The sequence below is a fragment of the Oncorhynchus mykiss genome, chromosome 8, assembly GCF_057628025.1.
Source record: "Oncorhynchus mykiss isolate SJ-2025 chromosome 8, ASM5762802v1, whole genome shotgun sequence".
In the NCBI taxonomy this organism is placed as follows: domain Eukaryota; kingdom Metazoa; phylum Chordata; class Actinopteri; order Salmoniformes; family Salmonidae; genus Oncorhynchus; species Oncorhynchus mykiss.
The window spans coordinates 91,508,920-91,532,523 of NC_143029.1; the positions used below are offsets into that span (position 1 = coordinate 91,508,920).

Sequence of the window (23,604 nt, forward strand, 5' to 3'; positions counted from 1 at the left end):
CAGGAGTAAAAATGTGCTTAACAAGTCACATAATAAGTTGCATTGACTCACTATGTGTGCAATAATAGTGTTTAACATGATTTTTGAACGACTACCTCATCTCTGTACCCTGCACATATAATTATCTGTAATGTCCCTCATCTCTGTACCCTGCACATACAATTATCTGTAAGGTCCCTCAGTCGAAGCAGTGAATTTGAAACACAGAATCAACCACAAAGACCAGGGAGGTTTTCCAATGCCTCGCAAAGAAAGGTACCTATTGGTAGATGGTTAAAATATTTTAAAAAGAAGACATTGAATATCCCTTTGATCATGGTGAAGTTATTAATTACACTTTGGATGGTGTATCAATACACCCTGTCAGTACAAAGATACAGGCGTCCTTCCTAACTCAGTTGCCGGAGAGGAAGGAAACCGCTCAGGGATTTCAACATGAGGCCAATGGTGACTTTAAAACAGTCTCAGAGTATAATGGCTATGATTGGAGAAAACTGAGGATGGATCAACAACATTGTAGTTACTCCACAATACTAACCTACATGACAGAGTGAAAAGAAGGAAGCCTGCACAGAACAAAACTATTCTAAAACATGCTTCCTGTTTGCAACAAGGCACTAAAGTAATGCTGCAAAACATATAGCAAAGCAAATCACTTTTTGTCCCGAATGCAACTTGTTGTTTGGGGCAAATCCAATACAACACATTACTGAGTACCACTCTCCATATTTTCAAGCATAGTGGTGGCTGCGTCATGTTATGGGTATGCTTGTAATCGTTAAGGACTGGGGAGTTTTTCAGGATAAATAAGAAATGGAATGGCGCTAATCACAGACAAAATCCTAGAGGAAAACCTGGTTCAGTCTGCTTTCCGCCAGACACTGGGAGATGAATTCAACTTTCAGCAGGACAATAACATAAAACACAAAGCCAAATCTACACTTGAATTGCTTACCAAGAAGACAGTGAATGTTCCTGAATGGCCGAGTTACAGTTTTGGCAAAGACTTGAAAATAGTTGTCTAGCGATGATGAACAACCAATTGTTGCAGAGTTTGAAGACCTTTGAAAATAATAATTGGCTAATGTTGTACAATCCAGGTTACCGCTTCTCTCTCTCTCTCTAACCCGTCTCTCTCTCTCTCTCTAACCCGCCTCTCTCTCTCTAACCCGCCTCTCTCTCTCTAACCCGTCTCTCTCTCTCTAACCTGTCTCTCTCTGACCCGTCTCTCTCTCTCTGACCCGTCTCTCTCTCTCTAACCCGTCTCTCTCTCTCTAACCCGTCTCTCTCTCTCTAACCCGTCTCTCTCTCTCTAACCCGTCTCTCTAACTCGTCTGTCTCTCTCTAACCCGTCTGTCTCTCTCTAACCCGTCTCTCTCTCTAACCCGTCTCTCTCTCTAACCTGTCTCTCTCTAACCCGTCTCTCTCTCTCTAACCCGTCTCTCTAACCCGTCTCTCTCTCTCTAACCCGTCTCTCTCTCTCTAACCCGTCTCTCTCTCTCTAACCCGTCTCTCTCTCTCTGACCCGTCTCTCTCTCTCTCTAACCCGTCTCTCTCTCTCTCTAACCCGTCTCTCTCTCTCTCTGACCCGTCTCTCTCTCTCTCTAACCCGTCTCTCTCTCTCTCTAACCCGTCTCTCTCTCTCTAAACCGTCTCTCTCTCTCTAAACCGTCTCTCTCTCTAACCCGTCTCTCTCTCTCTCTCTAACCCGTCTCTCTCTCTCTCTCTAAACCGTCTCTCTCTCTCTCTAACTCGTCTCTCTCTCTCTCTCTAACCCGTCTCTCTCTCTCTCTCTAACCCGTCTCTCTAACCTGTCTCTCTCTCTCTAACCTGTCTCTCTCTGTGTCCAGATGATCCGAGGGCGGCTGTGTCACCAGAGTAAACCTGACACCTTCAACCAGCTGTGGACCGTGGAAGAACAGGTACTGACAAGGGTGTGTGTGTGTTCTTTATAGACAATGTGTGTGTGGACCTTAGTGATAATGTGTGTATGGTCTTTAAAGGTAATGTGTGTGTGTGTCTGTGGTCTTTCGACTGTCTCTCTCTCTCTCTCTACCGCACCTGCTGTCTCTAATTCTGAATGCTCGACTATGAAAAGCCAACTGACATTTCCTCCTGAGGTGCTGACCTGTTGCACCCTCTACAACCACTGTGGTTTTTATTACCAGACCCTGCTGGTCATCTATGAACTAGAGGTCGACCGATTATGATTTTTCAACGCTGATACCGATTATTGGAGGACAAAAAAAAAGCGGATACCGATTAAATCGGGTGATTTTTATATATATTTGTAATAATGATAATTACAACAATACTGAATGAACACTTTTATTTTAACTTAATATAATACAACAATAAAATCAATTTAGCCTAAAATAAATAATGAAACATGTTCAATTTGGTTTAAATAATGCAAAAACAAAGTGTTGGAGAAGAAAGTAAAAGTGCAATATGTGTCATGTAAGAAAGCTAACGTTTAAGTTCATTGCTCAGAACATGAGAACATATGAAAGCTGGTGGTTCCTTTTAACATGAGTCTTCAATATTCCCAGGTAAGAAGTTTTAGGTTGTAGTTATTATAAGAATTATAGGACTATTTCTCTCTCTACCATTTGTATTTCATATACCTTTGACTATTGGATGTTCTAATAGGTACTTTAGTATTGCCAGTCTAATCTCAGGAGCTAATCTCAAGCATTGCTAAGAGCTGCTGGCAAATGCAGGAAAGTGCAGTTTGAATGAATGCTTACGAGCCTGCTGCTGCCTACCACCGCTCAGTCCGACTGCTCTATCAAATCATAGACTTAATTATAATATAATAACACACAGAAATACGATCCTTAGGTCATTAATATGGTCAAATCCGGAAACAGTCATTTCGAAAACAAAATGTTTATTCTTTCAGTGAAATACGGAACCGTTCCGTATTTTATCTAACGGGTGGCATCCATCAGTCTAAATATTGCTGTTACATTGAACAACCTTCAATGTTTTGTCATAATTATGTAAAATTCTGGCATATTAATTAGTCCTTGTTAGGAAGCAACACAGTTCGCAACGAGCCAGGCAGCCCAAACTGTTGCAAATACACGGACTCTGCCTTGCACCGAATGCAAGAGAATTGACACAATTTCCCAAGTTAATATTGGCTGCAAACATGCATTTATTTGAACTAATTGATTGTGGTTAGTTACATTTGTGCAACGAATGTGTTTTTTTCGCGAGTGCACCTTTGTTAAATCATCCCCCGTTTGGCGAAGTCGAAGTAGGCTGTGATTCGATGGTAAATTAACAGGCGCCGCATCGATTATATGCAACGCAGGACAAGCTAGTTAACCTAGTAATATCATCAACCACGTGTCGTTAACTAGTGATTATGTGAAGATTGTTTTTTTTTTTTTTTTACAAGGTAAGTTTAATGCTAGCTAGCAACTAACCTTGGCTCATTGCAGCCACAAGGTCCTTTTGACTCTGCACTCCCGTAGCAGGTGGTCAGCCTGCCACGCAGTTTCCTCGTGGGTTACAATGTAATCGGCCGATTACCCATTGTTATGAAAACTTGAAATCGGCCCTAATTAATCGGCCATGTACTCTGTTATAATCTCCACCCGGCACAGCCAGAAGAGGACTGGTTCCTCTCTAGGTTCCTGCCTTTCTAGGGAGTTTTTCCTAGCCACCGTTCTTCTACACCTGCATTGCTTGCTGCTTGGGGTTTTAGGCTGGGTTTCTGTACAGCACTTTGAGATATCCGCTGATGTACGAAGGGCTTTCTGAATAAATGTGATTGATTTCTCTCTCTCTCTCTGTCTCTGTCTCTCTGTCTCTCTGTCTCTCTGTCTCTCTGTCTCTCTGTCTCTCTGTCTCTCTGTCTCTCTCTGTCTCTCTGTCTCTCTCTGTCTCTCTGTCTCTCTCTGTCTCTCTGTCTCTCTCTGTCTCTCTCTGTCTCTCTGTCTCTCTGTCTCTCTGTCTCTCTCTCTGTCTCTCTGTCTCTCTGTCTCTCTGTCTCTCTGTCTCTCTGTCTCTCTGTCTCTCTCTCTCTCTCTCTCTCTCTCTCTCTGTCTCTCTCTCTCTCTCTCTCTCTCTCTCTCTCTCTCTCTCTCTCTCTCTCTCTCTCTCTCTCTCTCTCTCTGTGTGTGTGTAGAAAAAGCTGGAGCACCTGCTGCTGCAGTTTCCTCCTGAGGAGGTGGAGTCTAAACGCTGGCAGAAGATAGCTGACGCCCTGGGCAACAGGACCGCTAAACAGGTCACACACACACACACACTGAGATACACACTTACACTTTCAAAGGTATGCGTGAGCAGGTCCTCAGAGAAACAGGTTCATATAACACCCTGATCTGGGTACAGGTTAATATAACACCCTGATCTGGGTACAGGTTAATAATACACCCTGATCTGGGTACAGGTTAATATAACACCCTGATCTGGGTACAGGTTAATATAACACCCTGATCTGGGTACAGGTTAATATAACACCCTTATCTGGGTACAGGTCAGAGAAACAGGTTAATCTAACACTCTGATCTGGGTGCAGGTTAATATAACACCCTGATCTGGGTACAGGTTAATATAACACCCTGATTTGGGTACAGGTTAATATAACACCCTGATCTGGGTACAGGTTAATGTAACACCCTGATCTGGGTACAGGCTAATATAACACCCTGATCTGGGTACAGGTCAGAGAAACAGGTTAATGTAACACCCTGATCTGGGTACAGGTCAGAGAAACAGGTTAATATAACACCCTGATCTGGGTACAGGTTAATATAACACCCTGATTTGGGTACAGGTTAATATAACACTCTGATCTGGGTACAGGTTAATATAACACCCTGATCTGGGTACAGGTTAATATATCACCCTGATCTGGGTACAGGTTAATATAACACTCTGATCTGGGTACAGGTTAATATATCACCCTGATCTGGGTACAGGTTAATATAACACTCTGATCTGGGTACAGGTTACTATAACACCCTGATCTGGGTACAGGTCAGAGAAACAGGTTAATATAACACCCTGATCTGGGTACAGGTTAATATAACACCCTGATCTGGGTACAGGTTAATATAACACCCTGATCTGGGTACAGGTTAATATAACACCCTGATCTGGGTACAGGTTAATATAACACCCTGATCTGGGTACAGGTTAATATAACACCCTTATCTGGGTACAGGTTAATATAACACCCTGATCTGGGTACAGGTCAGAGAAACAGGTTAATATAACACCCTGATCTGGGTACAGGTTAATATAACACCCTGATCTGGGTACAGGTTAATTTAACACCCTGATCTGGGTACAGGTTAATATAACACCCTGATCTGGGTACAGGTTAATATAACACCCTGATCTGGGTACAGGTTAATATAACACCCTGATCTGGGTACAGGTCAGAGAAACAGGTTAATATAACACTCTGATCTGGGTACAGGTCAGAGAAACAGGTTAATATAACACCCTGATCTGGGTACAGGTCAGAGAAACAGGTTAATATAACACCCTGATCTGGGTACAGGTTAATATAACACCCTGATCTGGGTACAGGTTAATATAACACTCTGATCTGGGTACAGGTTAATATAACACTCTGATCTGGGTACAGGTTAATATAACACCCTGATCTGGGTACAGGTTAATATAACACCCTGATCTGGTTACAGGTCAGAGAAACAGGTTAATATAACACTCTGATCTGGGTACAGGTCAGAGAAACAGGTTAATATAACACTCTGATCTGGGTACAGGTTACTATAACACCCTGGTCTGGGTACAGGTCAGAGAAACAGGTTAATATAACACCCTGATCTGGGTACAGGTTAATATAACACCCTGATCTGGGTACAGGTTAATATAACACCCTGATCTGGGTACAGGTTACTATAACACCCTGATCTGGGTACAGGTCAGAGAAACAGGTTAATATAACACCCTGATCTGGGTACAGGTTAATATAACACTCTGATCTGGGTACAGGTTAATATAACACTCTGATCTGGGTACAGGTTAATATAACACCCTGATCTGGGTACAGGTTAATGTAACACCCTGATCGGGGTACAGGTCAGAGAAACAGGTTAATGTAACACTCTGATCTGGGTACAGGTTAATATAACACCCTGATCTGGGTACAGGTTAATATAACACTCTGATCTGGGTACGGGTCAGAGAAACAGGTTAATATAACACCCTGATCTGGGTACAGGTTAATATAACACCCTGATCTGGGTACAGGTTAATAATACACCCTGATCTGGGTACAGGTTAATATAACACCCTGATCTGGGTACAGGTTAATATAACACCCTTATCTGGGTACAGGTCAGAGAAACAGGTTAATCTAACACTCTGATCTGGGTACAGGTTAATATAACACCCTGATCTGGGTACAGGTTAATATAACACCCTGATCTGGGTACAGGTTAATATAACACCCTGATCTGGGTACAGGTTAATATAACACCCTGATCTGGGTACAGGTCAGAGAAACAGGTTAATGTAACACCCTGATCTGGGTACAGGTTAATATAACACCCTGATCTGGGTACAGGTCAGAGAAACAGGTTAATGTAACACCCTGATCTGGGTACAGGTTAATATAACACTCTGATCTGGGTACAGGTTAATATAACACCCTGATCTGGGTACAGGTTAATATATCACCCTGATCTGGGTACAGGTTAATATAACACTCTGATCTGGGTACAGGTCAAAGAAACAGGTTAATATAACACCCTGATCTGGGTACAGGTTAATATAACACCCTGATCTGGGTACAGGTTAATATAACACCCTGATCTGGGTACAGGTTAATATAACACCCTGATCTGGGTACAGGTTAATATAACACCCTGATCTGGGTACAGGTTAATATAACACCCTGATCTGGGTACAGGTTAATATAACACCCTGATCTGGGTACAGGTTAATATAACACCCTGATCTGGGTACAGGTTAATATAACACCCTGATCTGGGTACAGGTCAGAGAAACAGGTTAATATAACACTCTGATCTGGGTACAGGTCAGAGAAACAGGTTAATATAACACCCTGATCTGGGTACAGGTTAATATAACACTCTGATCTGGGTACAGGTTAATATAACACTCTGATCTGGGTACAGGTTAATATAACACCCTGATCTGGGTATAGGTTAATATACCACCCTGATCTGGTTACAGGTCAGAAAAACAGGTTAATATAACACTCTGATCTGGGTACAGGTTAATATAACACTCTGATCTGGGTACAGGTTAATATAACACCCTGATCTGGGTACAGGTTACTATAACACCCTGATCTGGGTACAGGTCAGAGAAACAGGTTAATATAACACCCTGATCTGGGTACAGGTTAATATAACACTCTGATCTGGTTACAGGTCAGAGAAACAGGTTAATATAACACCCTGATCTGGGTACAGGTTAATATAACACTCTGATCTGGGTACAGGTTAATATAACACCCTGATCTGGGTACAGGTTACTATAACACCCTGATCTGGGTACAGGTCAGAGAAACAGGTTAATATAACACCCTGATCTGGGTACAGGTTAATATAACACTCTGATCTGGGTACAGGTTAATATAACACTCTGATCTGGGTACAGGTTAATATAACACCCTGATCTGGGTACAGGTTAATGTAACACCCTGATCTGGGTACAGGTCAGAGAAACAGGTTAATGTAACACTCTGATCTGGGTACAGGTTAATATAACACCCTGATCTGGGTACAGGTTACTATAACACTCTGATCTGGGTACAGGTCAGAGAAACAGGTTAATGTAACACCCTGATCTGGGTACAGGTTAATATAACACCCTTATCTGGTTACAGGTTAATAATACACCCTGATCTGGGTACAGGTTAATATAACACCCTGATCTGGTTACAGGTTAATATAACACCCTTATCTGGGTACAGGTCAGAGAAACAGGTTAATCTAACACTCTGATCTGGGTACAGGTTAATATAACACCCTGATCTGGGTACAGGTTAATATAACACCCTGATCTGGGTACAGGTTAATATAACACCCTGATCTGGGTACAGGTTAATATAACACCCTGATCTGGGTACAGGTTAATATAACACCCTGATCTGGGTACAGGTCAGAGAAACAGGTTAATATAACACTCTGATCTGGGTACAGGTCAGAGAAACAGGTTAATATAACACCCTGATCTGGGTACAGGTCAGAGAAACAGGTTAATATAACACCCTGATCTGGGTACAGGTTAATATAACACCCTGATCTGGGTACAGGTTAATATAACACTCTGATCTGGGTACAGGTTAATATAACACTCTGATCTGGGTACAGGTTAATATAACACCCTGATCTGGGTACAGGTTAATATAACACCCTGATCTGGTTACAGGTCAGAGAAACAGGTTAATATAACACTCTGATCTGGGTACAGGTTAATATAACACTCTGATCTGGGTACAGGTTAATATAACACCCTGATCTGGGTACAGGTCAGAGAAACAGGTTAATATAACACTCTGATCTGGGTACAGGTTACTATAACACCCTGGTCTGGGTACAGGTCAGAGAAACAGGTTAATATAACACCCTGATCTGGGTACAGGTTAATATAACACCCTGATCTGGGTACAGGTTAATATAACACCCTGATCTGGGTACAGGTTACTATAACACCCTGATCTGGGTACAGGTCAGAGAAACAGGTTAATATAACACCCTGATCTGGGTACAGGTTAATATAACACTCTGATCTGGGTACAGGTTAATATAACACTCTGATCTGGGTACAGGTTAATATAACACCCTGATCTGGGTACAGGTTAATGTAACACCCTGATCGGGGTACAGGTCAGAGAAACAGGTTAATGTAACACTCTGATCTGGGTACAGGTTAATATAACACCCTGATCTGGGTACAGGTTAATATAACACTCTGATCTGGGTACGGGTCAGAGAAACAGGTTAATATAACACCCTGATCTGGGTACAGGTTAATATAACACCCTGATCTGGGTACAGGTTAATAATACACCCTGATCTGGGTACAGGTTAATATAACACCCTGATCTGGGTACAGGTTAATATAACACCCTTATCTGGGTACAGGTCAGAGAAACAGGTTAATCTAACACTCTGATCTGGGTACAGGTTAATATAACACCCTGATCTGGGTACAGGTTAATATAACACCCTGATCTGGGTACAGGTTAATATAACACCCTGATCTGGGTACAGGTTAATATAACACCCTGATCTGGGTACAGGTCAGAGAAACAGGTTAATGTAACACCCTGATCTGGGTACAGGTTAATATAACACCCTGATCTGGGTACAGGTCAGAGAAACAGGTTAATGTAACACCCTGATCTGGGTACAGGTTAATATAACACTCTGATCTGGGTACAGGTTAATATAACACCCTGATCTGGGTACAGGTTAATATATCACCCTGATCTGGGTACAGGTTAATATAACACTCTGATCTGGGTACAGGTCAAAGAAACAGGTTAATATAACACCCTGATCTGGGTACAGGTTAATATAACACCCTGATCTGGGTACAGGTTAATATAACACCCTGATCTGGGTACAGGTTAATATAACACCCTGATCTGGGTACAGGTTAATATAACACCCTGATCTGGGTACAGGTTAATATAACACCCTGATCTGGGTACAGGTTAATATAACACCCTGATCTGGGTACAGGTTAATATAACACCCTGATCTGGGTACAGGTTAATATAACACCCTGATCTGGGTACAGGTCAGAGAAACAGGTTAATATAACACTCTGATCTGGGTACAGGTCAGAGAAACAGGTTAATATAACACCCTGATCTGGGTACAGGTTAATATAACACTCTGATCTGGGTACAGGTTAATATAACACTCTGATCTGGGTACAGGTTAATATAACACCCTGATCTGGGTACAGGTTACTATAACACCCTGATCTGGGTACAGGTCAGAGAAACAGGTTAATATAACACCCTGATCTGGGTACAGGTTAATATAACACTCTGATCTGGTTACAGGTCAGAGAAACAGGTTAATATAACACCCTGATCTGGGTACAGGTTAATATAACACTCTGATCTGGGTACAGGTTAATATAACACCCTGATCTGGGTACAGGTTACTATAACACCCTGATCTGGGTACAGGTCAGAGAAACAGGTTAATATAACACCCTGATCTGGGTACAGGTTAATATAACACTCTGATCTGGGTACAGGTTAATATAACACTCTGATCTGGGTACAGGTTAATATAACACCCTGATCTGGGTACAGGTTAATGTAACACCCTGATCTGGGTACAGGTCAGAGAAACAGGTTAATGTAACACTCTGATCTGGGTACAGGTTAATATAACACCCTGATCTGGGTACAGGTTACTATAACACTCTGATCTGGGTACAGGTCAGAGAAACAGGTTAATATAACACCCTGATCTGGGTACAGGTTAATATAACACCCTTATCTGGTTACAGGTTAATAATACACCCTGATCTGGGTACAGGTTAATATAACACCCTGATCTGGTTACAGGTTAATATAACACCCTTATCTGGGTACAGGTCAGAGAAACAGGTTAATCTAACACTCTGATCTGGGTACAGGTTAATATAACACCCTGATCTGGGTACAGGTTAATATAACACCCTGATCTGGGTACAGGTTAATATAACACCCTGATCTGGGTACAGGTTAATATAACACCCTGATCTGGGTACAGGTTAATATAACACCCTGATCTGGGTACAGGTCAGAGAAACAGGTTAATGTAACACCCTGATCTGGGTACAGGTTAATATAACACCCTGATCTGGGTACAGGTCAGAGAAACAGGTTAATGTAACACCCTGATCTGGGTACAGGTTAATATAACACTCTGATCTGGGTACAGGTTAATATAACACCCTGATCTGGGTACAGGTTAATATAACACCCTGATCTGGGTACAGGTTAATATAACACCCTGATCTGGGTACAGGTTAATATAACACCCTGATCTGGGTACAGGTTAATATAACACCCTGATCTGGGTACAGGTTAATATAACACCCTGATCTGGGTACAGGTTAATATAACACCCTGATCTGGGTACAGGTTAATATAACACCCTGATCTGGGCACAGGTTAATATAACACCCTGATCTGGGTACAGGTTAATATAACACCCTGATCTGGGCACAGGTTAATATAACACCCTGATCTGGGTACAGGTTAATATAACACTCTGATCTGGGTACAGGTTAATATAACACCCTGATCTGGGTACAGGTTAATATAACACCCTGATCTGGGTACAGGTTAATATAACACCCTGATCTGGGTACAGGTTAATATAACACTCTGATCTGGGTACAGGTTAATATAACACTCTGATCTGGGTACAGGTCAGAGAAACAAGTCTCTGATGGTGTTTGTCACAGTATAAAAGTATCTTTGAGCTGGAAGCTTGTTCTCCGTGTGTGTGTGTGTGTGCGTGTGTGTGTGTGTGTGCGTGTGCGTGTGCAGGTGGCCAGCCGCGTACAGAAGTACTTCATCAAACTGACCAAAGCAGGAATCCCTGTTCCTGGGAGGACCCCCAACATGTGCATGTACAACAAGAAGGTATCTAGATATTCCCTCCCTCAGTGGTTCTCAAACCTCTCCTCTCCCCAGACATTTTGTTGTTGCTTTAAACTGACTTACCTTGGTTCACCTCTGGATGTGTGGGTTTAGTTTAATAACCAGTGGGTTTAGTTTAATAACCAGTGGGTTTAGTTTAATAACCAGTGGGTTTAGTTTAATAACCAGTGGGTTTAGTTTTATAACCAGTGGGTTTAGTTTTATAACCAGTGGGTTTAGTTTAATAACCAGTGGGTTTAGTTTAATAACCAGTGGGTTTAGTTTAATAACCAGTGGGTTTAGTTTAATAACCAGTGGGTTTAGTTTAAAACCAGTGGGTTTAGTTTAATAACCAGTGGGTTTAGTTTAATAACCAGTGGGTTTAGTTTTATAACCAGTGGGTTTAGTTTTATAACCAGTGGGTTTAGTTTAATAACCAGTGGGTTTAGTTTAATAACCAGTGGGTTTAGTTTAATAACCAGTGGGTTTAGTTTAATAACCAACGGTGGGGTCTATAACCAGTGAGTTTAGTTTAATAACCAGTGGGTTTAGTTTAATAACCAGTGGGTTTAGTTTAATAACCAGTGGGTTTAGTTTAATAACCAACGGTGGGGTCTATAACCAGTGAGTTTAGTTTAATAACCAGTGGGTTTAGTTTAATAACCAGCGGGTTTAGTTTTATAACCAGTGGGTTTAGTTTAATAACCAGTGGGTTTAGTTTTATAACCAGTGGGTTTAGTTTAATAACCAGTGGGTTTAGTTTAATAACCAGTGGGTTTAGTTTAATAACCATTGGGTTTAGTTTAATAACCAGTGGGTTTAGTTTAATAACCAGTGGGTTTAGTTTAATAACCATTGGGTTTAGTTTAATAACCAGTGGGTTTAGTTTTATAACCAGTGGGTTTAGTTTAATAACCATTGGGTTTAGTTTAATAACCAGTGGGTTTAGTTTGATAACCAGTGGGTTTAGTTTAATAACCATTGGGTTTAGTTTAATAACCAGTGGGTTTAGTTTAATAACCAGTGGGTTTAGTTTAATAACCAACGGTGGGGTCTATAACCAGTGAGTTTAGTTTAATAACCAGTGGGTTTAGTTTAATAACCAGTGGGTTTAGTTTAATAACCAGCGGGTTTAGTTTTATAACCAGTGGGTTTAGTTTAATAACCAGTGGGTTTAGTTTAATAACCAGTGGGTTTAGTTTAATAACCAGTGGGTTTAGTTTAATAACCAGTGGGTTTAGTTTAATAACCATTGGGTTTAGTTTTATAACCAGTGGGTTTAGTTTAATAACCAGCGGGTTTAGTTTAATAACCAGTGGGTTTAGTTTTATAACCAGTGGGTTTAGTTTAATAACCAATGGGTTTAGTTTAATAACCATTGGGTTTAGTTTAATAACCAGTGGGTTTAGTTTAATAACCATTGGGTTTAGTTTAATAACCAGTGGGTTTAGTTTAATAACCAGTGGGTTTAGTTTAATAACCAGTGGGTTTAGTTTAATAACCAGTGGGTTTAGTTTAATAACCAGTGGGTTTAGTTTGATAACCAATGGGTTTAGTTTAATAACCATTGGGTTTAGTTTAATAACCAGTGGGTTTAGTTTAATAACCAGTGGGTTTAGTTTCAATGACTAAGAGACGCGAGTAATCTGTAATCATAAGTAATCTATAAACATAAGTAATCTGTTGTTGTCTGTAGGTGTCCAATAAGAGGCAGCACCACCTGAACAAGCACCTGTACCGACCGTCTACCTTCCTGACGTCATATGAGCCTCCCGTCTTTATGGAAGAAGAGGATGAGAGAGCGGCCTACTACAGCTCCCTGCAGGACCCTGATGGAGACGACACGGTACGACACGCTGACCACCTGACCACACGGTACCACACGCTGACCACACGGTACCACACACTGACCACACGGTACCACACACTGACCACACGGTACGACACACTGACCACACGGTACGACCTGCTGACCACCTGACCACACGGTACCACACGCTGACCACGCGGTACCACACACTGACCACACGGTACCACACACTGACCACACGGTACGACACACACTGACCACACGGTACGACACACACTGACCACACGGTACGACACACACTGACCACACGGTACGACACACACTGACCGCACGCCTCTCCCTTAACTCTCTCTCTCTGTCTCTCTCTTTCCTCTCTCTCCCTTAACTCTCTCTCTGTCTCTCTCTTTCCTCTCTCTCTCTCTCTCTCTCTCTCTCTCTCTCTCTCTCTCTCTCTCTCTCTCACTCTCCATTTCCATCTGCTTCTGATGTGTAACCTTTAAGACCCAGCTGGTCGCTGTGCCCTGCCGGGAGCCAGACATGCTGTGAAAGTGCGTCAGCAGCAAAGCTCAGACAGTCATTCAGTAAAGGAAGCAGGGTGTTTGTCTTTAGTCTTGACCCTTCCTGTCACGACAAACACTCCTTTTCAGAAACCTGACTCTTAGTCTGTCATACTAAAAAGTGTATGTCCTTGACCCTGTGTGTGTGTGTGTGTGTGTGTGTGTGTGTGTGTGTGTATCTGCGTGTGTGTGTGTGTATCTGCGTGTGTGTGTGTCCAGGATGAGGAGGGTGTACCTGTGGAGTTGAGACACCTGCCGGAGTACAAGGAGCTTCTGGAGCTGAAGAGGATGAAGAAACACAAACTGCAGGAGATCCAGGCTGAGAGTAGCATGGCCCTGCACCATGGATACAAGGTACACACATCACCATGGATACAAGGTACACACATCACCATGGATACAAGGTACACACATCACTGTGGATACAAGGTACACAAATCACCATGGATACAAGGTACACACATCACCATGGATACAAGGTACACACGCACGTGTGTTAAGCCACACAAGCTCATAGAACTGGACCGTTGAGTGCTGAAGAGCGCAGCGCTAATTGTCTGTCCTCGGTTACATCACTGCCCAGTTCCAAACTGCCTCTGGAAGCCTCATCAGCACAAGAACTGTTATTCAAGAGCTTCATGAAATGGGTTTCCATGGCCGGGCAGCTGCACACAAGCCTCACATCAACATGCACAATGCCAAGCCTCACATCACCATGCACAATGCCAAGCCTCACCATGCACAATGCCAAGCCTCAGATCACCATGCACAATGCCAAGCCTCACATCGCCATGCACAATGCCAAGCCTCACATCGCCATGCACAATGCCAAGCCTCACATCGCCATGCACAATGCCAAGCCTCACATCACCATGCACAATGCCAAGCCTCACATCGCCATGCACAATGCCAAGCCTCATATCACCATGCACAATGCCAAGCCTCACATCGCCATGCACAATGCCAAGCCTCACATCACCATGCACAATGCCAAGCCTCACCATGCACAATGCCAAGCGTCGACTGGAGTGGTGTAAAGCTCACCGCCATTGGCCTCTGGAGCAGTGGAAACACTTTCTCTGTAGTGATGAACCAAGCTTCACCATCTGGCAGTCCAAAGGATGAATCTGGGTTTGGTGGATAAGGGGGTGTGGTAGGTAGGTAGCTGACTGTCTCTACTGTCCCTCTATAACAATAAGGGGGTGTGGTAGGTAGCTGACTGTCTCTCTATAACAGTAAGGGGGTGTGGTAGGTAGGTAGCTGACTGTCTCTACTGTCCCTCTATAACAGTAAGGGGGTGTGGTGGGTAGGTAGCTGACTGTCTCTCTATAACAGTAAGGGGGTGTGGTAGGTAGCTGACTGTCTCTACTGTCCCTCTATAACAATAAGGGGGTGTGGTAGGTAGCTGACTGTCTCTCTATAACAGTAAGGGGGTGTGGTAGGTAGGTAGCTGACTGTCTCTACTGTCCCTCTATAACAGTAAGGGGGTGTGGTGGGTAGGTAGCTGACTGTCTCTCTATAACAGTAAGGGGGTGTGGTAGGTAGCTGACTGTCTCTACTGTCCCTCTATAACAGTAAGGGGGTGTGGTAGGTAGCTGACTGTCCATCTATAACAGTAAGGGGGTGTGGTAGGTAGCTGACTGTCTCTACTGTCCCTCTATTATAATAAGGGGGTGTGGTGGGTAGGTAGCTGACTGTCTCTACTGTCCCTCTATAACAATAAGGGGGTGTGGTGGGTAGGTAGCTGACTGTCTCTACTGTCCCTCTATAACAGTAAGGGGGTGTGGTGGGTAGGTAGCTGACTGTCTCTCTATAACAGTAAGGGGGTGTGGTGGGTAGGTAGCTGACTGTCTCTCTATAACAGTAAGGGGGTGTGGTAGGTAGCTGACTGTCTCTACTGTCCCTCTATAACAGTAAGGGGGTGTGGTAGGTAGCTGACTGTCCATCTATAACAGTAAGGGGGTGTGGTAGGTAGCTGACTGTCTCTACTGTCCCTCTATTATAATAAGGGGGTGTGGTGGGTAGGTAGCTGACTGTCCCTCTATAACAGCAAGGGGGTGTGGTGGGTAGCTGACTGTCTCTACTGTCCCTCTATAACAATAAGGAGGTGTGGTGGGTAGGTAGCTGACTGTCTCTACTGTCCCTCTATAACAGTAAGGGGGTGTGGTGGGTAGGTAGCTGACTGTCCCTCTATAACAGCAAGGGGGTGTGGTGGGTAGGTAGCTGACTGTCTCTACTGTCCCTCTATAATAATAAGGGGGTGTGGTATGTAGGTAGCTAACTGTCTCTACTGTTCCTCTATAACAATAAGGAGGTGTGGTGGGTAGGTAGCTGACTGTCTCTACTGTCCCTCTATAACAGTAAGGGGGTGTGGTAGGTAGCTGACTGTCTCTCTATAACAGTAAGGGGGTGTGGTAGGTAGCTGACTGTCTCTACTGTCCCTCTATAACAATAAGGGGGTGTGGTAGGTAGCTGACTGTCTCTCTATAACAGTAAGGGGGTGTGGTAGGTAGGTAGCTGACTGTCTCTACTGTCCCTCTATAACAGTAAGGGGGTGTGGTGGGTAGGTAGCTGACTGTCTCTCTATAACAGTAAGGGGGTGTGGTAGGTAGGTAGCTGACTGTCTCTACTGTCCCTCTATAACAGTAAGGGGGTGTGGTAGGTAGCTGACTGTCCATCTATAACAGTAAGGGGGTGTGGTAGGTAGCTGACTGTCTCTACTGTCCCTCTATTATAATAAGGGGGTGTGGTGGGTAGGTAGCTGACTGTCTCTACTGTCCCTCTATAACAATAAGGGGGTGTGGTGGGTAGGTAGCTGACTGTCTCTACTGTCCCTCTATAACAGTAAGGGGGTGTGGTGGGTAGGTAGCTGACTGTCTCTCTATAACAGTAAGGGGGTGTGGTAGGTAGCTGACTGTCTCTACTGTCCCTCTATAACAGTAAGGGGGTGTGGTAGGTAGCTGACTGTCCATCTATAACAGTAAGGGGGTGTGGTAGGTAGCTGACTGTCTCTACTGTCCCTCTATTATAATAAGGGGGTGTGGTGGGTAGGTAGCTGACTGTCCCTCTATAACAGCAAGGGGGTGTGGTGGGTAGCTGACTGTCTCTACTGTCCCTCTATAACAATAAGGAGGTGTGGTGGGTAGGTAGCTGACTGTCTCTACTGTCCCTCTATAACAGTAAGGGAGTGTGGTGGGTAGGTAGCTGACTGTCCCTCTATAACAGCAAGGGGGTGTGGTGGGTAGGTAGCTGACTGTCTCTACTGTCCCTCTATAATAATAAGGGGGTGTGGTATGTAGGTAGCTAACTGTCTCTACTGTTCCTCTATAACAATAAGGAGGTGTGGTGGGTAGGTAGCTGACTGTCTCTACTGTCCCTCTATAACAGTAAGGGGGTGTGGTAGGTAGCTGACTGTCTCTCTATAACAATAAGGGGGTGTGGTAGGTAGCTGACTGTCTCTCTATAACAATAAGGGTGTGGTAGGTAGGTAGCTGACTGTCCCTCTATAACAGTAAGGGGGTGTGGTGTGTAGGTAGCTGACTGTCTCTACTGTCCCTCTATAACAGTAAGGGGGTGTGGTAGGTAGGTAGCTGACTGTCTCTACTGTCCCTCTATAACAGTAAGGGGGTGTGGTAGGTAGGTAGCTGACTGTCTCTACTGTCCCTCTATAACAGTAAGGGGTGTGGTGGGTAGGTAGCTGACTGTCTCTCTATAACAATAAGGGGGTGTGGTAGGTAGCTGACTGTCTCTCTATAACAGTAAGGGGGTGTGGTAGGTAGGTAGCTGACTGTCTCTACTGTCCCTCTATAACAGTAAGGGGGTGTGGTGGGTAGGTAGCTGACTGTCTCTCTATAACAGCAAGGGGGTGTGGTAGGTAGCTGACTGTCTCTACTGTCCCTCTATAACAATAAGGGGGTGTGGTGGGTAGGTAGCTGACTGTCTCTACTGTCCCTCTATAACAGTAAGGGGGTGTGGTAGGTAGCTGACTGTCCATCTATAACAGTAAGGGGGTGTGGTGGGTAGGTAGCTGACTGTCCCTCTATAACAGCAAGGGGGTGTGGTGGGTAGCTGACTGTCTCTACTGTCCCTCTATAACAGTAAGGGGGTGTGGTGGGTAGGTAGCTGACTGTCCCTCTATAACAGCAAGGGGGTGTGGTGGGTAACTGACTGTCTCTCTATAACAATAAGGGGGTGTGGTAGGTAGCTGACTGTCTCTCTATAACAGTAAGGGGGTGTGGTGGGTAGCTGACTGTCTCTACTGTCCCTCTATAACAATAAGGAGGTGTGGTGGGTAGGTAGCTGACTGTCTCTACTGTCCCTCTATAACAGTAAGGGGGTGTGGTGGGTAGGTAGCTGACTGTCCCTCTATAACAGCAAGGGGGTGTGGTGGGTAGCTGACTGTCTCTCTATAACAATAAGGGGGTGTGGTAGGTAGCTGACTGTCTCTCTATAACAATAAGGGTGTGGTAGGTAGGTAGCTGACTGTCCCTCTATAACAGTAAGGGGGTGTGGTGGGTAGGTAGCTGACTGTCTCTACTGTCCCTCTATAACAATAAGGGGGTGTGGTGGGTAGGTAGCTGACTGTCCCTCTATAGTAATAAGGGGGTATGGTAGGTAGCTGACTGTCCCTCTATAACAGTAAGGGGGTGTGGTGGGTAGGTAGCTGACTGTCTCTACTGTCCCTCTATAATAATAAGGGGGTGTGGTATGTAGGTAGCTGACTGTCTCTACTGTCCCTCTATAACAATAAGGAGGTGTGGTGGGTAGGTAGCTGACTGTCTCTCTATAACAGTAAGGGGGTGTGGTAGGTAGCTGACTGTCTCTACTGTCCCTCTATAACAGTAAGGGGGTGTGGTGGGTAGCTGACTGTCCCTCTATAACAGTAAGGGGGTGTGGTAGGTAGCTGACTGTCCCTCTATAACAGTAAGGGGGTGTGGTAGGTAGCTGACTGTCCCTCTATAACAATAAGGGGGCGTGGTGGGTAGGTAGCTGACTGTCCCTCTATAACAGTAAGGGGGTGTGGTGGGTAGGTAGCTGACTGTCTCTACTGTCCCTCTATAACAGTAAGGGGGTGTGGTGGGTAGGTAGCTGACTGTCTCTACTGTCCCTCTATAACAATAAGGGGGTGTGGTGGGTAGGTAGCTGACTGTCCCTCTATAACAGTAAGGGGGTGTGGTAGGTAGCTGACTGTCCCTCTATAACAGTAAGGGGGTGGTAGGTAGGTAGCTGACTGTCCCTCTATAACAGTAAGGGGGTGTGGTGGGTAGGTAGGTGACTGTCCCTCTATAACAGTAAGGGGGTGTGGTGGGTAGGTAGGTGACTGTCCCTCTATAACAATAAGGGGGTGTGGTGGATAGGTAGCTGACTGTCCCTCTATAACAGTAAGGGGGTGTGGTGGGTAGGTAGCTGACTGTCTCTACTGTCCCTCTATAACAGTAAGGGGGTGTGGTAGGTAGCTGACTGTCCCTCTATAACAATAAGGGGGTGTGGTGGGTAGGTAGCTGACTGTCCCTCTATAACAGTAAGGGGGTGTGGTGGGTAGGTAGCTGACTGTCTCTACTGTCCCTCTATAATAATAAGGGGGTGTGGTATGTAGGTAGCTAACTGTCTCTACTGTTCCTCTATAACAATAAGGAGGTGTGGTGGGTAGGTAGCTGACTGTCTCTACTGTCCCTCTATAACAGTAAGGGGGTGTGGTGGGTAGCTGGCTGTCTCTCTATAACAATAAGGGGGTGTGGTAGGTAGCTGGCTGTCTCTCTATAACAATAAGGGTGTGGTAGGTAGGTAGCTGACTGTCCCTCTATAACAGTAAGGGGGTGTGGTGTGTAGGTAGCTGACTGTCTCTACTGTCCCTCTATAACAGTAAGGGGGTGTGGTAGGTAGGTAGCTGACTGTCTCTACTGTCCCTCTATAACAGTAAGGGGGTGTGGTAGGTAGCTGACTGTCTCTACTGTCCCTCTATAACAGTAAGGGGGTGTGGTGGGTAGCTGACTGTCCCTCTATAACAATAAGGGGGCGTGGTGGGTAGGTAGCTGACTGTCCCTCTATAACAGTAAGGGGGTGTGGTGGGTAGGTAGCTGACTGTCTCTACTGTCCCTCTATAACAGTAAGGGGGTGTGGTGGGTAGGTAGCTGACTGTCCCTCTATAACAGTAAGTGGGTGTGGTAGGTAGGTGACTGTCCCTCTATAACAGTAAGGGGGTGGTGGGTAGGTTAGCTGACTGTCCCTCTATAACAGTAAGGGGGTGTGGTGGGTAGGTAGGTGACTGTCCCTCTATAACAGTAAGGGGGTGTGGTAGGTAGGTAGGTGACTGTCTCTACTGTCCCTCTATAACAATAAGGGGGTGGTGGGTAGGTAGCTGACTGTCCCTCTATAACAGTAAGGGGGTGTGGTGGGTAGCTGACTGTCCCTCTATAACAGTAAGGGGGTGTGGTAGGTAGCTGACTGTCCCTCTATAACAATAAGGGGGTGTGGTGGGTAGGGAGCTGACTGTCCCTCTATAACAGTAAGGGGGTGTGGTGGGTAGGTAGCTGACTGTCCCTCTATAACAGTAAGGGGGTGTGGTAGGTAGGTGACTGTCCCTCTATAACAGTAAGGGGGTGTGGTGGGTAGGTAGCTGACTGTCTCTACTGTCCCTCTATAACAGTAAGGGAGTGTGGTGGGTAGGTAGGTGACTGTCCCTCTATAACAGTAAGGGGGTGTGGTAGGTAGGTAGCTGACTGTCTCTACTGTCCCTCTATAACAATAAGGGGGTGGTGGGTAGGTAGCTGACTGTCCCTCTATAACAGTAAGGGGGTGTGGTAGGTAGGTAGCTGACTGTCCCTCTATAACAGTAAGGGGGTGTGGTGGATAGGTAGCTGACTGTCCCTCTATAACAGTAAGGGGGTGTGGTGGGTAGGTAGGTGACTGTCCCTCTATAACAGTAAGGGGGTGTGGTAGGTAGGTGACTGTCCCTCTATAACAGTAAAGGGGTGTGGTGGGTAGGTAGCTGACTGTCCCTCTATAAAAGTAAGGGGGTGTGGTGGGTAGGTAGCTGACTGTCCCTCTATAACAGTAAGGGGGTGTGGTGGGTAGGTAGCTGACTGTCTCTACTGTCCCTCTATAACAATAAGGGGGTGTGGTGGTTAGGTAGCTGACTGTCCCTCTATAACAGTAAGGGGGTGTGGTGGGTAGGTAGGTGACTGTCCCACTATAACAGTAAATGGGTGTGGTGGTTAGGTAGCTGACTGTCCCTCTATAACAGTATAACAGGGGGTGTGGTAGGCAGGTGACTGTCCCTCTATAACAGTAAGGGGGTGTGGTGGGTAGGTAGCTGACTGTCCCTCTATAACAGTAAGGGGGTGATGGGTAGGTAGCTGACTGTCCCTCTATAACAGTAAAGGGGTGTGGTAGGTAGCTGACTGTCTCTACTGTCCCCCTATAACAGTAAGGGGGTGTGGTGGGTAGGTAGCTGACTGTCCCTCTATAACAGTAAGGGGGTGTGGTAGGTAGCTGAATGTCCCTCTATAACAATAAGGGGTTGTGGTAGGTAGGTAGCTGACTGTCCCTCTATAACAGTAAGGGGGTGTGGTGGGTAGGTAGGTGACTGTCCCTCTATAACAATAAGGGGGTGGTGGGTAGGTGACTGTCCCTCTATAACTGTATGGGGGTGTGGTGGGTAGGTAGGTGACTGTCCCTCTATAACAATAAGGGGGTGGTGGGTAGGTGACTGTCCCTCTATAACAGTAAGGGGGTGTGGTGGGTAGGTAGCTGACTGTCTCTACTGTCCCTCTATAACAGTAAGGGGGTGGTGGGTAGGTGACTGTCCCTCTATAACTGTAAGGGGGTGTGGTGGGTAGGTAGGTGACTGTCCCTCTATAACAATAAGGGGGTGGTGGGTAGGTGACTGTCCCTCTATAACAGTAAGGGGGTGTGGTAGGTAGCTGACTGTCTCTACTGTCCCCCTATAACAGTAAGGGGGTGTGGTGGGTAGGTAGGTGACTGTCCCTCTATAACAGTAAGGGGGTGTGGTAGGTAGGTAGCTGACTGTCCCTCTATAACAGTAAGGGGGTGTGGTGGATAGGTAGCTGACTGTCCCTCTATAACAGTAAGGGGGTGTGGTGGGTAGGTAGGTGACTGTCCCACTATAACAGTAAGGGGGTGTGGTGGTTAGGTAGCTGACTGTCCCTCTATAACAGTAAGGGGGTGTGGTAGGTAGGTGACTGTCCCTCTATAACAGTAAGGGGGTGTGGTGGGTAGGTAGCTGACTGTCCCTCTATAACAGTAAGGGGGTGTGGTGGGTAGGTAGCTGACTGTCCCTCTATAACAATAAGGGGTTGTGGTAGGTAGGTAGCTAACTGTCCCTCTATAACAGTAAGGGGGTGTGGTGGGTAGGTAGCTGACTGTCTCTACTGTCCCTCTATAACAATAAGGGGGTGGTGGGTAGGTGACTGTCCCTCTATAACTGTAAGGGGGTGTGGTGGGTAGGTGACTGTCTCTACTGTCCCTCTATAACAGTAAGGGGGTGTGGTAGGTAGCTGACTGTCTCTACTGTCCCTCTATAACAGTAAGGGGGTGTTGTGGGTAGGTAGCTGACTGTCTCTACTGTCCCTCTATAACAGTAAGGGGGTGTGGTAGGTAGCTGACTGTCCCTCTATAACAGTAAGGGGGTTTGGTGGTTAGGTAGCTGACTGTCTCTCTATAACAGTAAGGGGGTGTGGTAGGTAGGTAGCTGACTGTCCCTCTATAACAGTAAAGGGGTGTGGTAGGTAGCTGACTGTCCCACTATAACAGTAAGGGGGTGTGGTAGGTAGCTGACTGTCCCACTATAACAGTAAAGGGGTGTGGTAGGTAGCTGACTGTCCCACTATAACAGTAAAGGGGTGTGGTAGGTAGCTGACTGTCCCACTATAACAGTAAGGGGGTGTGGTAGGTAGGTAGCTGACTGTCCCTCTATAACAGTAAGGGGGTGTGGTAGGTAGCTGACTGTCCCTCTATAACAGTAAGGGGGTGTGGTAGGTAGCTGACTGTCCCTCTATAACAGTAAGGGGGTGTGGTAGGTAGGTAGCTGACTGTCCCACTATAACAGTAAAGGGGTGTGGTAGGTAGCTGACTGTCCCACTATAACAATAAGGGGGTGGTGGGTAGGTAGCTGACTGTCCCTCTATAACAGTAAGGGGGTGTGGTAGGTAGCTGACTGTCCCTCTATAACAGTAAAGGGGTGTGGTAGGTAGCTGACTGTCCCACTATAACAGTAAGGCCTGAGTTTGCAGAGTGCCTGGGTTCAGCCCTTAACCGTGTTATATTGACCACATACCACAAACCCCAGAGGTGCCTCATTGCTATTATAAACTGGTTACCAATGTAATATTAACAAATGTAAAAATAAATGTTTTGTAATACCCGCGGTATACGGTCTGACATACCACGGCTGTCAGCCAATCAGCATTCAGGGCTCGAACCTACCCAGATTATAATGGCCTTTATAAATTGGGTGGTTCGAGCTCTGAATGCTCAGCGTTGCGTCGTACCTATGAACAGCCCTTAGCCGTGGTATATTGGCCTTATACCACACCCACCCCCCAGGTGCCTTATTGCTATTATAAACTGGTTACCAACAGAAATTGAACAGAAAACTA

At 45.2% G+C, this 23,604-nt stretch overlaps 1 protein-coding gene across 1 annotated transcript in view; it reads left to right on the forward strand.

The window, feature by feature from the left end:
* zzz3 (zinc finger, ZZ-type containing 3) overlaps window positions 1-23,604 on the forward strand; it is a 62,240-nt gene that overhangs the window by 32,844 nt on the left and 5,792 nt on the right. Inside the window, exons 6-10 of the mRNA XM_036986720.2 lie at window positions 1,851-1,922; window positions 4,142-4,243; window positions 11,528-11,623; window positions 13,317-13,466; window positions 14,207-14,341. Of these exons, the coding sequence (XP_036842615.2) occupies window positions 1,851-1,922; window positions 4,142-4,243; window positions 11,528-11,623; window positions 13,317-13,466; window positions 14,207-14,341 (555 nt within the window). The remainder of the gene's footprint in view (window positions 1-1,850; window positions 1,923-4,141; window positions 4,244-11,527; window positions 11,624-13,316; window positions 13,467-14,206; window positions 14,342-23,604) is intronic.